Source organism: Thunnus albacares, chromosome 18 (assembly GCF_914725855.1).
Source record: "Thunnus albacares chromosome 18, fThuAlb1.1, whole genome shotgun sequence".
Classification (NCBI taxonomy): Eukaryota; Metazoa; Chordata; class Actinopteri; order Scombriformes; family Scombridae; genus Thunnus; species Thunnus albacares.
In genome coordinates, this window is record NC_058123.1 from 18,436,620 (window position 1) to 18,450,009 (window position 13,390).

Sequence of the window (13,390 nt, forward strand, 5' to 3'; positions counted from 1 at the left end):
AATGAAAAATTGAGGCATGGTGACGTGAAAGAGACTTGTCAGTCGTGTAACTCAGCATGAATGATCAAATGCTTAATGTAACAATGCTGCACTCATGTTTGCTCAACAGAGTTCAAAAATGAAATGTTGGCAGCTGAAGGTTTTGCCTCCAAACACGTTTTGCTACTATTTATGAGCCTGGCTTTAACTTGCCAGGCGTCTCCGCTTTCCCACTGAATGACTCGAGGGAAATATCTTTTTTAAATCTTTCATTCTCTGTTTTCTATCATAGTCACAAAGACCTGCTCATCTCTGCTCAGCATGCAGATCATCCTTTCATCCTGAAAACTCCCTCCATTAAATAAACAGAACACACCATGAAGCAATTACTACTGTCATTGGCATGCAGAGGAGAGGAGAGGAAGACGAAGAGGAAGAGAAGAGGTCAAAACAAATCACAATAGATCAGAACAGCACTGGAACATGAGACAGTGGCGTCTCCAGACTCAGGTCAGCCACTGGCAGGAAACATCCCTCTGCTGCGACTTAGTCTGAACATTATCTCAAGCTGCAACGCAGGAACACATACATGCACACCTATTTCTGAAGGCAGAGAGGCCTCAAGGTATAAGAGTAAACATCAAGAGTGTGTGTGTGTGTCTTTGTGTGTGAGCCGGAGTCTGTGGTGTTTCTGTTACGCAACAGGAGAGTTCTTCCCATCTGTGCCTCTCTGCAGCCCCCGCATCCCTGACCAATGAAGCGAGAAACGACAGCTCTGCCTTGCACTCTGCCTGCCTCAGTCTTCCTCACAACACTGTCCAACTCTTCATTATTACCATCATCAGCCGCCCACCGAAAACACTTACTTCCTCTACTATCCTCTCTGTTCTAGCCCAAAAACAACACTGTACTCATTATCATCACCTTCTCTGTCAACATCACGCCTGTCTGCCCCTCAGTTTAAACCCCAAATAGAAAACAAGACCACTCTGCAGGGTGTATCTCACCAACATTTCACTTCTTATGCTCATATTCCAGATTATCCCACTAAATGCATCGCCGTCTGCAACACATCCCCCATCCTCCATCTCTGTCCATGCTCTTCCGGCTACCCTAACTCCCCACAGGGCTCATTGTTGTGGAAAAGATGTTAAAACAAAGAGAGCAGACAGTGTAGCCATAATCCCAAACATAGCAGCTGGGGAATTAGCTAGCCATTTGCTGAGTCCCTGCTCTCTGGGTTTGCGATGTTAGCGTTGTTCTAAATGTTTGCCTATTACTTATCACCAGGGAAGCGGTGGTAATTAAGAGGGAGGATGTCCCTTTTCAGATTCACTTTCACTGCAAATATGTCTGAGATGCTTTTCCGTACAGGATGTGATCCTGTACTTCGACCATTGCATCCTGTCTGGAAAAACATTTTAGTTGATTCCACCGAGGCCACTGTGTCAGTGGCTCTATTCAAATAAATGAATTATAGATGCACAGAGGCCTATCCTCCATCCAGGATATTTAGGCAATGAGCGGCATCAGGTTTCAGACAGTAATGCTACCCAGAATGATGACAGTAATGTCTTCAGTATCGAATCATATTTTACAAAATCATAATTTTAATGTTATTAGGCATTTGCATTACTTAAATTAACTATAATGTTTTTTGTGGCTGGTACATAAGCGAAAGACGACTTCTGTGCACAACTTCTTTTCTGCTTTCATACCTTCCCTCTCTTTATCTTTCTCTCTGTTTCCCTCCCTTTCACTATCTACCTGGCTACCTCTTTCTCTCGTTCCCCTTCATCCTGGCACTTGAGCAGGGATGAGATGCCAGCGCCCTGCTGCCTGTCTGGTCCAGCGGGGCGCCAGTCCCAAATCTGTTACAATACAGAGGGCCACTAAAACATGATCACTTCCACAGCAGAAAAACAACAGAGAAACAACACACCAAAATGTGCACAACTGCAGCTAACCACACCTTGGTAAACAACACTCCATGCCTAAAAATTGTGTCAAATATTTGAACTACCTGAGCAGTGTTTGGTTTTACTTCTTGTGAGCTGGCACAGCCTTTACAATCGAAACTTAACTGGGGAGTAGTTAACTAAGCCCTCCTAATGTGCTCCTCGAAGCAACACACTCCGCTGTTGTTGTGCTTCAACCTGGCAGCTGAGATAGCCGGTGCCCGTGTCTTTAGCTTCAGGCTGCACATCTATCTGCTAACCGTTGTTCTATTACAGGTGCCATTGCTCCAAGGCTGCAATTTCGTGGTTAGGGATACTGCGGCTAATTGTTTGGAGAGATTAGAGTGGGTTTCTTTTGTCCTGATCTTTGCTAAAAGCTGGTGAAAAGTTTCAACTTGAGGATCAGGGGAATTGTCTGTTACTTTGTCAGAAAGACAGACAGGCAGACAGATCCCTGTGATTGGAATTCCATACTCTGACTCCGCAGGAGTCGTCTGAGAAAGACCTGCAGTTTCAAGCCAGACTGACCGCATTTCTTCACCCAGCCATCTGACTTATTCCAGGAATAAGCAGAGGTGGATCTTTCATCTGTCTCCCACACAAGGCCATCCAAAGGACACACAGTCCTGTGTGTTTGCGTGCACGCACACGCGCACACACACACACACGCTCGCGCTCATACTATCAGTCACATCAACACTTGGCTGCTTTGTGGTTTCAAAAGGGAAATTCATATGACGTGAAGAGGAGTCTAAAAATGCACAAGAATGGATGCCAACATAATTCCTGGATGAGTAAATAACACTCATTCACTCAGGCTTTCATTCATTTTTCCTTTCGCTTCATACAACCAAGCATACTCAGTTTCTGTGTGGGCTCTGAAATGTCCTTTGCACTCCAGCCCACCAGCTCTCCACCACAATAAAGCTTACATACAGCAGCCACCACTCACCTAGGTGGTCTCCATGGAAACTGTTGTCATGTGATGTTCTCCCATGGGGCACAAGGTCATGATGGGCAGCAGGTGGCCAGATTTGACCAGTCTTGCGAACACTCACAATAGTGGCCTCAGACATGACCACATGACCTCCCTGCTGCCGGTGGTGACGCTTCTGGGACTGCGGCGTCGGAGGGCTGCTGCTGTCGAAGGAGTGCTGGGAGTTCTGGGAGTTCTGGGAAGGCGAACGGCTCTTCTCCCTGAAGGGCCGGCGGAAGGCCGTGGTGGGGCTGGGTGAGACATGGCTGGACTGGCCTGAGGAGAAGTCCTCCTCACTGGACGTCAGGTTCTCGTTGGAGCTGCAGTCTGGCGTGTAGCCACCGCCTCCGCCAACGTCCTCAAAGCTCCCTGGGGAGTAGGAACGGCGTGGCCAGGTGAGGAGGTGGTCATCACCTCCCCCATGGTCTCTCATTGTGACTCCACTACCACCCCCACCACCGCTTCTCCCATCTCCAACGCCACCCTCACCCATCATCACCCCTCCGACATAGACACTGGAATACGCCTGGAACTCGGATGGCTGCCAAGGCGGGGGTGGAGGTTTGCCCCCGTTTGCTCTTCCTGAATGACGCTGGTTGGGATCTCCATCTTCATATTCTGCATCATAACCACAGGTGCTCTCGGTGGAGCGCCCTCTATACACTGGCCTGGCACGGAGCTCCCCCGCCACCGTTGCCAGGTTACCTGGGAGAGAGTGCAGGGATCTCTTTCGCTCCATCTGCATTGCCTGGCTGCCCAGGGTGCTGATCTTGTCAGAAACGTCGCGGTCGTTGACCCTGACCAGACCCCTCTCATGGTGGAATTCCATGTTGGTGTAGAACGGCGGTGGTGGCAGGGGTTTCTCCTGGCCCTTAGCTACATCACCCGCAGAGTGAGAGTTGGCCCGTTTGATCCTCTCAAAGTTGGACCTAAGAGCTGCCACACCAAGTCCCATTCCCAGTTTGTCCTTGGGGTCAGTGGGCAGTTCTTTGTCAGGGGGTGGAAGGTTGGGTCTGCGGGGCGAGACAGTGATGCCCCCTCTCTGCTTGGATGGCGAGAGGCCATCCAGGTTGTCGCAGGACGTCGACTCAGCCTGCTGGGGTACATCAAAGGCTGACTCCAGGCCGTCTCCGTGGGAGGCTGACTTCCTGGCAGGCGGAGGCCTGGGTTTGGACCTGCCGGTTCCGTCTCCAAGGGGCTGATAACGGCTCCTGTCTCCAACGCCCCCACTTACACTAGCATAACCTCCACCACATCCTCCCATTACTACTCCAACTCCACCAGTCTCCTGCATATGTGGCTGCTGGGACTGGGACTCTGCACCCTGTGGGGCTGCAGGATCCACCCCCTCATTCAGGGGGGTCTTCCTGAAGCCCCACCGCTGCTTGTCATAGCTCTTCCTCTCTTTGGCCAGGAGGGTCTGCAAGTAGATCATGCGGAAGCGCTCCTTGTTCACCTCCTGCTCTAGGCGTCTGATGGACGCTTTACACTTCTCCAGCTCCTGCTCGATGCCACCTACCGACCGAAGCTCCATCTTGGGGGGCTCTGACTCTGGGAACTGTGCTTTCCACGCCTCAATGAATCCCACCGGCTCCACCATATTGTGCCTAATTTATTTCAGCGACCAACCCTGGTTCACACACAGGGGGAGAATGCTGCCGAGGGCGCACAGTTTGTCCCTTTCTAGTCCAGTTCACCACAGTCTTTATCAACAACAAAGGGCCCCAACAATCGGAAAACAGTGAGTGTTTACAACAGGCCTTTAGGTAACCCGTTCAGAAACACACAGTCTAATTGCTGACACTTGTCGTGGGTTGCGCAGTCGCAACAATACATCCCATTCTGAACAAGAGAAACCGGCTGTTCAGTCAGAGGACTAGCTGGGAATAAGTGAGACATAAAAAGGAATAAAATGTTATAATTGAGCTCGTTTTTCTCATGCATTATTCCAGAAAAGGCCACTTTCAGATTCAGAAGAATAAAAATTTTTTAAAAAAAATCTCAGCCTACAATGACAGCATCTGTCTTCGTGGGGTGATCTGGCTCCCAGGGAGGGGGAAAAAAGAAGTGTTTTAATCCTCCTCGGTTTACTCACTGTCTGTGTCTAGCAGTCAAGGTTTGTACGTGGTAGCTGGTACTTTCACTCTTGCCCATTCATACGGCAGTAATCCCAGGTACTGCTGCTGCTGCTGCTGCTGCTCCGGACCAAGCGCCTTTGTACCAGCAGCGCTCAAGGAGAATGGATAAAAAGCGCAAAACACAAGCGACGGCACCATCTGAGTTTCTCAGAGGACGTGATTAAGCTGGTAGGATCCGGTAGAAGTAAACGATTTGTTTCGTTATCCCATTTTTTCCCCACGGCGCGTATAAGGTATTGTTGTTTTTTTTATGTTCTTTTCCAGATTTCTCCCGTTTCTTCGGCCGTGATGGTGCGGCTGTGTGCGCTCCCATCTCAGGCCAGCAACACTGGAGGGGCTGCAAGAATGGGAGGGACCAGAGTGACAGTGATCCTGCTGGTTAAAGAGACAGAGCAAGGATGCAGTCACCCCTCACCTGAATATTGGTCAGGGTTTCTTTCTTTTTTCTTTCTTATTGAACTGTTCAAACTTATTTTCATACTTAAAGTTTGAGTGTTTTACAAGAGCAGCCACAGGCTTATATATTATACCATATTTCTTTAATGTAAGCCAACAAGAGCTTGTTAAAACTGGGAAAACATGACACAAATGGCTTTTTAAAAATTTTTCTGAGGTTGTAGAACTACTTGTGCACTGCCAGTCAGCTACATATAACCTACTAATCATACTAATTCTTACTGAAGCATTCAGCCCTAACATATCCTCCAAAACGTCTTAAGTCAGAGTAGGCTTCCACACCCTTTACTAACAATTATTATAATAGATTAGTATAATATTAGAGTTAATAGAGTTATTGTCAGCATATTACTCCTTCTTGGCCCCTTTAAAAGCTAGTGGCTATACCTTTCAGACAGGTGCTACATATCCTGCTCTTGGCATCTTTAACCCAACGCTGCCACCCAGTGGAGAAATGTTATGTATCATCTACTGCAGATTTTAGTAGTTTAGACACCAATTTCACCACTTTAAAGGTGAATCTTTTAAGATCTCAGTGTAGAGCATTTCTAAACTGTTAGACCAGTGGTAGAGGTTTGTTTTTAATCCTATAAACGACTGTTATTGTGGAAACAGATCAATGCCCATGCAAATAGAATCACTCACTTCTGATAAAGTCAATAAAATGAAAGAAATGACACACTTCAAATACTATATTTTTTTATTTACCTGAAACCACAATCTCAGTAATGCATGTACAATCATTATTAGTCTTCAATAATGATCGTCTTTTTACATATGGTTAATATTGTTCTTCGACTAGGTGTCACTGAGGGGGCTGCACAGGCCCCCTCACATTAGATCACAGTTTTACAGCAGTTGATAAAGATACATGATTAATAAGAATAAGAATAATAATGCAGAGGCAATAAGAAAACAGGAGAACACTGTTGTATTGCAGAATTATCAGTATGAGTCCGTTGTCCTTCCTTACTGTAAAGGACTTATTCACCAGAGAGTAAATGGATAAGTGGTTGGCCTATAGTAGTTAACAAAAGGGCAAAGTTTAAGTAAAAAAAAAAAAAAATCAAACTCAAGTAGAGCAGTCAAGTTCAGCATGAGTCATTTCTCCACATCTAATATTGTGCAAATTACCCAAACCGTTACAATAAAAACAGTGATTTCCCCCAATATCTATGTTATATCCATCTTAAAACCGTCATATGTCATTTGATTATTATACATTAGAATCTATAAATACAAATCGCAAAGCCTACATACAGCTGAAACGCATGCATGATATTTGTACACTGATGTACAGCTAAGACCAATCAACCCAGTGTTTTTCAAAGATTCTCTACGTGACGAGCTACCATGAAAGTCGGAAACAAGTTCTTCATGCAAGAAGGAACGTCGAGGGTGTTGAACTTCCCTGCACACAAAATTGGAATAGTGTCATGTTGATATAGCATCTGCACACAGAGGTATAAGTGTGTTAAAGTGTGTGTGTGTAGTGGTGGTGGCGGCGTGTTATGGCGCATGGAGCAAAGCCCAACCACCTTTTTTTCTTTTAAGTGTACCCATATGTATTTGGTCATATTATTGTGAAAACATCTTTTTTTTTTTTTTTTTGTCTGTGCATGGGCACACACACTGCTGGTCATCATGGTGTCTGAGGTGTGTGATGTTTTAGAATGAGCACACATGCTGGATGGTAGGATGACTCCAGCCTCTGAGCCCACTCTGAAAATTATGCCAAGCTTTTATGAGAGCCAACCTGAAAAGGAGAGAAAGGGTAAGTTAGAACAAAAACACTGACTTTTCACAATTCAAAGACATAAAAAAAATTCTAATTATGTTTTTTTTTTTTTTTTTTTAAAACCACATTTTCAATGGTAGGTTTTGTGAACATAAGCAAGTGTCAGCGGTGAAAGGAACAGCACACAGTGACATTCACAATAGTGGCATGTGGTCAACATGAAGGCCAAGTTTCTCTAGTTTTCTCTCCCGTAATCACTCACATACCTCTAACAGAACAATTTACAACTTCTATCAGTGACTTGGACATCACCTAGACAAGTTACCTGGACATCATTTCCCAAAATTCTTCTTAATTTAATTGTAGAAGGAAATCAAATCTCTATTCCAGGGAGTGATTTCTCTCAAAGTTTCTGCTGTCGTCTTGTTTTTAAATCAGTAGTTCTACTGTAGTGAAGAGTGTGAAAAAGCAAATGGATACTCACTCTAGTGACAGGGGAGCCAATGGAAGGCATTGAGGAAGAAAGCACACAGTTGTTGTCAAGTGGAACACAAACACACAGTGCGAACAAACCCAGGCTTCTACCCCTAAAAAGCATGCTTTAGACGGGGGTTTTTCTCACACATGGAAGTTTCCATTCAGAATGATGCTTTAAGTTAGTGCAGTTGACTGTATGTGTGGTACGCCCAGCACAAACTAAGACCTCTAAACATTAAAGCCTGTCAGAGTCAAATATACAACAAGATCTGTTTCACTGTGTCATGAATATCTCCTGCCCGTCATGTTGCGCCAAGGAAACTGAAGCATTCATATGTCTGAAATGATTTGTATTCAAGTATTATATGCACATACAGAAAAACACTGGATATGGATAATGGTAACCATCGGCCTCAACTGTAATAAATAAAGACAGAAAACACTTTGATTCAAAGGGTTCAAGAGTGTATTTTTTTTTTTCTTGAAGTATAAAACAACATTTTGGGTGTTTATTTGCAATCCAAGTTCATTTGGAGTATTTGCTGTATTAGTATTTTTTGTAATGATTTTAATTTTACTGTCCTTTGAATCAAACGCCATGGAGATGGTAATTGATATACATCATCCCCAAAACACTTCTGTCTCTCAAGCAAAACAACAAATAAAGTTAATGAATGTCAACAATCAATACAAACAAAATAAATCCTTAAAAATGTTAGAGGGAGAGGGAAGATTTTGTTCTCGGGTTTTCTGCACAAGCAAATAGGGGCACACCTCAGATGTTACGCTTTAGCGAGACTGTGGAAAGCCATATGAGGGAAAGCATCTAGAGATGAGCAAAAAAAAAACCAAAATGATCTTTTTATCATATTGAGGTAGCTGTGCTCTGCCCAGTGCAGAAAAACTGGCTTCTATCAAATCATAAATCGTTAAAAAAAAAGAAAAATCCATGAAGTTAATTTTAACTCTAACATGGGGGGGACATACACAATTAAATTAGGAATGAGAAACCACATACAGTTCATGCTTGGTCACAGGACATGCGGCTTTTGTTTTTCGGGATTTTTTTTTCCTTTTTTTTTTCTATTTTGTTTAAGCGGAGCATTCAGATGTTCACTCCCAAACCTTTCCCCAGTCCTCGTCTGCCACACGGAGCTTCTCCTCTCTGAAAGAGTTCTGACTTTATACTGAAGACACAATGGTAAACATTAGAAAATAAATGAAGGCGGTATGTCTAAGCCACGCTGGTCAAACAATTTACAAAGCCATTTAAAAAAAAAAGAAAAAAAAGAAAAAAAGTTGCATAAAATAGTGTTCAATCTCTGTACAAATCAATGATTTTCTGATATCTTAAATTTCCTTTTCATGAAGAGGGAAGCTAAAAAAAACAATTTGCTTTTGTTACTGTAGTGACATAAGACAATTGATATTCCCCAAATAATTAAAAATAGAAACCTTAAAGGCAATATTGACATAACAAAAAAAAAAAAAAAAAAAACTGGCAACAGTATATTTTCTTTCAAACCAGCAACAAAGTCCACAGCTATGGGAGTGATGGTCTTCTAACACTCGCATTTAAATCCTCACCCGTTTACAAATCCGATCCCAACTCAAAAACAGGTGACTTTTCAATGTTAACATTTTGTAGTATTTGTTACGTTTCATGTGTTACAGTTGGTCCTTCTCGTACACACACGCACACACGGTAGGCACGCACAAGCACACACACTAACTCTACAAACGCGCACACACGCTAGCTATGCACATGTAGGAAGGCAGAGAGGGAAGAGGGAGAGGAAAGGGGGGGAAGTGATGGCGGTGTGGAGAGGGGTGGGGAGGGAGGGAGGGAGGGAAATGGAAAACGGAAAAGTTGAGGTTGTGCTCAAGTCAGTCAGGACCAGAACATGTCGGCCATGTTAGTGTCGGAGCTGTAGATCCAGAGGACCAAGGGGAGGGAAACAGCCACGAAGGGCCAGGAGATGCCCTCCATACATGCAGACAGGGCGCAGCCTTTGGAGCTGCCAGGCTTCTCCAGCTCTTTACCGGGCTCCAGGTAGTTCCTGGCGGCAAACTTAAGCATCTCGTCCAGTAGGATGACAGGAAGAGAGATCTTGAGCACCATCAGCCACTGTGTCAGATTCAGAGGGGTGATCTGGAAGATGATCTGTGAGAGGGGCAAAAGGTAAAAGTCACATTATATGGCGGCACAGTCTAATTTTGAAATCAGGCTGGATCTCCAATTCAGCTTCACGGTCATGTCACGACGACCCTCTTTTTATTCAACATTGTCCCGACTCCACAGTATGGCTAGAGGAAACTAAAAAGACATTTCTTACCGGAAGAGGCTCCACATAGAGGATGAGGAAGTGAAGGGACATGGAGAGGCAGATGGCTCCCAGCAGCCACACATTCTCCCAGGGGGGCATACGCAACAGGGACTGGTTCTCTGACACACTGAGCGACAACAAAGACAAATGGACATGTTCATTAAAGTCTCACTCACAGTCAGTGAGTCGGTCAGTACTTAAATACGCTGTGATGTGGATTCATTACCCATTACATATTACAGAAAAACACAGGGTTTGTGTGTGAAAGTGCTAATGGAGATAAATTAGGGCTAAACGTACAATAAATAACAGCAGAAAATGTACAGATCTGGAGTTAAATTGGTCACGGCCAACGTACACGCATCAGCTGTATTTTTGCCCAAGAAGTTTGCATCTCTGAAGCATGAAATCCACTTGTAAACGTATATAAATGCCTGTATTTATTGGCAGTTATTTGCCAAACTTGTTCATGTTGGTAGACGGTGAGATAGAAGCTGAATCCTGTGGACATTCAAAACGTGCTGAACATGTTGCACCTGTTGATTTGTTGGTTGTGAGGATGCCTTGCTCAAACTAACCTGTTCAGGGCATTGCACATCTCAATGGTGACCAGCACCGACAGGGCCATGGTCATAGGATAAGGAGACTCAAACACCTTACAGTCCATATCCTGGAAGTCTGGATTCTCAGGACCACACTGCAGGAAGTGGCTCTATATGAAGTGGTTGGAAAAAAACAACATAAAACAACAATTAATGTATAGAGTGGTTATTATAATATTGTATTTTAGTGTGTAGTGCATATTTGAAAAATGATTCATAGTATTTGGAAAAAAACTGATTAGGCCTGAAAGTTTGTGTGTTGAATTAACATGATAGTCTGCCTGTTGTTCATACCAGCTGGTAAAACGTGATCCTTGGACCATCCTCAGCAGCAACAAACCACCAGGCAGCAGCACCAACAGTGGCAGCACCCACATAACCTGGTGACACAAAAAAAAAAAAAAATACATCAGTGTCACAAAACAGCACACACACACTTTGTGAACACATATTTCCTACAACAATCAGGGACACTATTTCCTCTCTTACATCCAATAGCTAGGTATCTGAAGAAGAGCCATCCAGAGATGAGGGGCTCGCGAGCGTTACGTGGAGGTTTGTTCATGATGTCCAGGTCTGGAGGGTTGAAGCCTAAAGCGGTGGCGGGCAAACCGTCGGTCACCAGGTTGACCCAGAGCAGCTGAACAGGGATGAGAGCTTCAGGGAAGCCCAGAGCTGCGGTCAAGAAGATGCTGCACACAGAAGAAGCAGATTATGATTACAGAGAAAAAAAAAAAAGAATGGTGTGCGTATATTTTGTGTTGAGTAAATTTAAGACTTACCAGACAACTTCGCCCACGTTAGAGGAGATGAGGTATCTGATGAACTGTTTCATGTTATTATAAATGGCTCTGCCTTCCTCTACAGCGGCTACAATAGTGGAAAAGTTGTCATCAGCGAGCACCATCTCGGAGGCGGTCTTTGCCACGGCTGTGCCTGAGCCCATGGCGATGCCGATCTCTGCCTTCTTTAGAGCAGGAGCATCGTTTACTCCGTCACCAGTCTGAGGGGGAGGGTGAAAACCAGGGCAGGAAATTAGGAATAACATCAAAATTCATTATGATTTTCAGTGTTTTACAATGCATGATACAGTTTCTACTTGGAAGATCAGCCAATCTTATCTGGTATCATTTCTTTAAACAAAAAAGGTGATTAACAACTGGAAAATGTGACAATGACACATGATACTAACAGGTCCTGAAAACCACTTTTAAAGATACAAAAAGGGCTTTTCTTCTTACCATAGCTGTAATCTCATCATAGGACTGCAGATACTCGACGATCTTGGATTTGTGTGAAGGCTCTACGCGAGCAAAGCAGCGGGCCTTGACCACAGCGTCTCTTTGTGCAGCAGGAGACAGATCATCAAACTCTCGGCCAGTGAAAGCCATGCTGGAGACGTCATCCTCCTCTCCAAAAATACCGATACGTCTGCAGATCGCCACAGCCGTCCCTAAAAATACAATCGAGCACACGTTATTAACTTAAAGCTTCTTGAAACGAAATGAATTACGATGAACTCTATTTGACCTGTTTCCTTGTTTGTGTAGTGGGAGAATGTTCTCTTGAATGAACGTTGTGAAGAGATTAGAACGATTTGTGTCGGTTCAGTTTACTCTCTCTACGTACCCTTGTTGTCTCCGGTGATCATAATTACTCGAATGCCTGCAAGTCGGCAGAGTCTGATAGAAGCTGCCACCTCTGCCCTGGGAGGATCCAGCATGCCCACGCAGCCGACAAATGTCAGATCAGTCTGCATGATAAAAAGAAAGTCAAATGGATGCAGGATTCAGATTCTTGTTCTCACTTCTAACTGTATAATTGTAAAAAGTCCAAGTGGTGAATAGACTTTTTGAGCAGCTATGTCGTGTCAGACACTGACAGCTAACAAAGTCACACCAGATTAAGGAACCTAAAAGCCAAAAATCTAGGGAACTGTATCAATCCCTCCCAGCTCTCACCTCATACTCGATAAAACGGGTGGAGTCCTCCAATATCAGGTCGTCCTTGCTCATGGGGTTGTCTCGGGTGGCCAGGGCCAGACAACGCAGGGTGTCCCTGCCGGTTCCATATTCCCTGATCACGGACATTAGTTTTTCCTTGATGCCAGGGGTCAAGGGCACCTTGTTACTGCCGACACGAATGTGTGTGCACCTGTCAATCACTCCCTCGGGGGCGCCCTGCAAGCAGGCACAGACAGGACAATTGAAATGCGGGTTTGATCAGAGAAGTAGGATGAAAAGGAGAGGACAAAACGACAAAATCTAGGAAAAAGCTGGTCACTAAAGCAGAAATAATGCTCAATGTTAATGCCTTACCTTTACAAACATCTTGCCAACAGAGGAACGGGCTTTGTTAGGGGTGCAGTACACAGACATGGACTTCCTGTCTCTGGAAAATTCCAAGGTAAACTCTTTCTTCATCAGCTGCTTTATCACCTGAAGATATGATAAAAAACAACTGCAATGAGCACTTTCTTCTTCTTTGAACAGGTTTGTCTTTCTGCAACTAATTTTCCACATTCTTATTCAAATAAAGTACATTAAAAAAAAATCTGTTTGCATTGCAAGGAATTGTCTTCAAAGAACTGAAGGTTACATACAGAATTACAGGCGTTGGCTCTCTCGATCTTGGACAGGCCTTTAACATCTGTATCAAACACGTTCATTTTCTCCACCAGGCACGTGAGAGCCGTCTCCGTGGCCTCTCCCACCTTCTCGTACACACCTTTGGTCTGGA

The 13,390-nt window shown here is 44.4% G+C and overlaps 2 protein-coding genes across 3 annotated transcripts in view; both read right to left on the minus strand.

Moving 5' to 3' along the window:
- bcr (BCR activator of RhoGEF and GTPase) overlaps nt 1-5,367 on the minus strand; it is a 91,231-nt gene extending 85,864 nt beyond the window's left edge. Inside the window, exons 1-2 of the mRNA XM_044334133.1 lie at nt 5,009-5,367; nt 2,890-4,793 (exon numbers count right to left, since the gene is read on the minus strand). Coding sequence (XP_044190068.1) covers nt 2,890-4,513 — 1,624 coding nt within the window. The 5' untranslated portion in view covers nt 4,514-4,793; nt 5,009-5,367. The remainder of the gene's footprint in view (nt 1-2,889; nt 4,794-5,008) is intronic.
- An 822-nt stretch (nt 5,368-6,189) lies between these two features.
- atp2a2b (ATPase sarcoplasmic/endoplasmic reticulum Ca2+ transporting 2b) overlaps nt 6,190-13,390 on the minus strand; it is a 28,767-nt gene continuing 21,566 nt past the window's right edge. The window contains exons 13-24 of one of the 2 annotated variants that reach the window (XM_044334136.1): nt 13,254-13,385; nt 12,970-13,089; nt 12,613-12,831; nt 12,281-12,404; nt 11,893-12,104; nt 11,434-11,654; nt 11,141-11,343; nt 10,946-11,031; nt 10,628-10,761; nt 10,059-10,176; nt 9,766-9,886; nt 6,190-7,263 (exon numbers count right to left, since the gene is read on the minus strand). In XM_044334136.1, the coding sequence (XP_044190071.1) occupies nt 7,250-7,263; nt 9,766-9,886; nt 10,059-10,176; nt 10,628-10,761; nt 10,946-11,031; nt 11,141-11,343; nt 11,434-11,654; nt 11,893-12,104; nt 12,281-12,404; nt 12,613-12,831; nt 12,970-13,089; nt 13,254-13,385 (1,704 nt within the window). In that variant the 3' untranslated portion in view covers nt 6,190-7,249. Of the gene's footprint in view, nt 7,264-7,729; nt 9,887-10,058; nt 10,177-10,627; nt 10,762-10,945; nt 11,032-11,140; nt 11,344-11,433; nt 11,655-11,892; nt 12,105-12,280; nt 12,405-12,612; nt 12,832-12,969; nt 13,090-13,253; nt 13,386-13,390 lie in introns of both variants that reach the window. The other variant, XM_044334134.1, reaches the window with a different exon arrangement.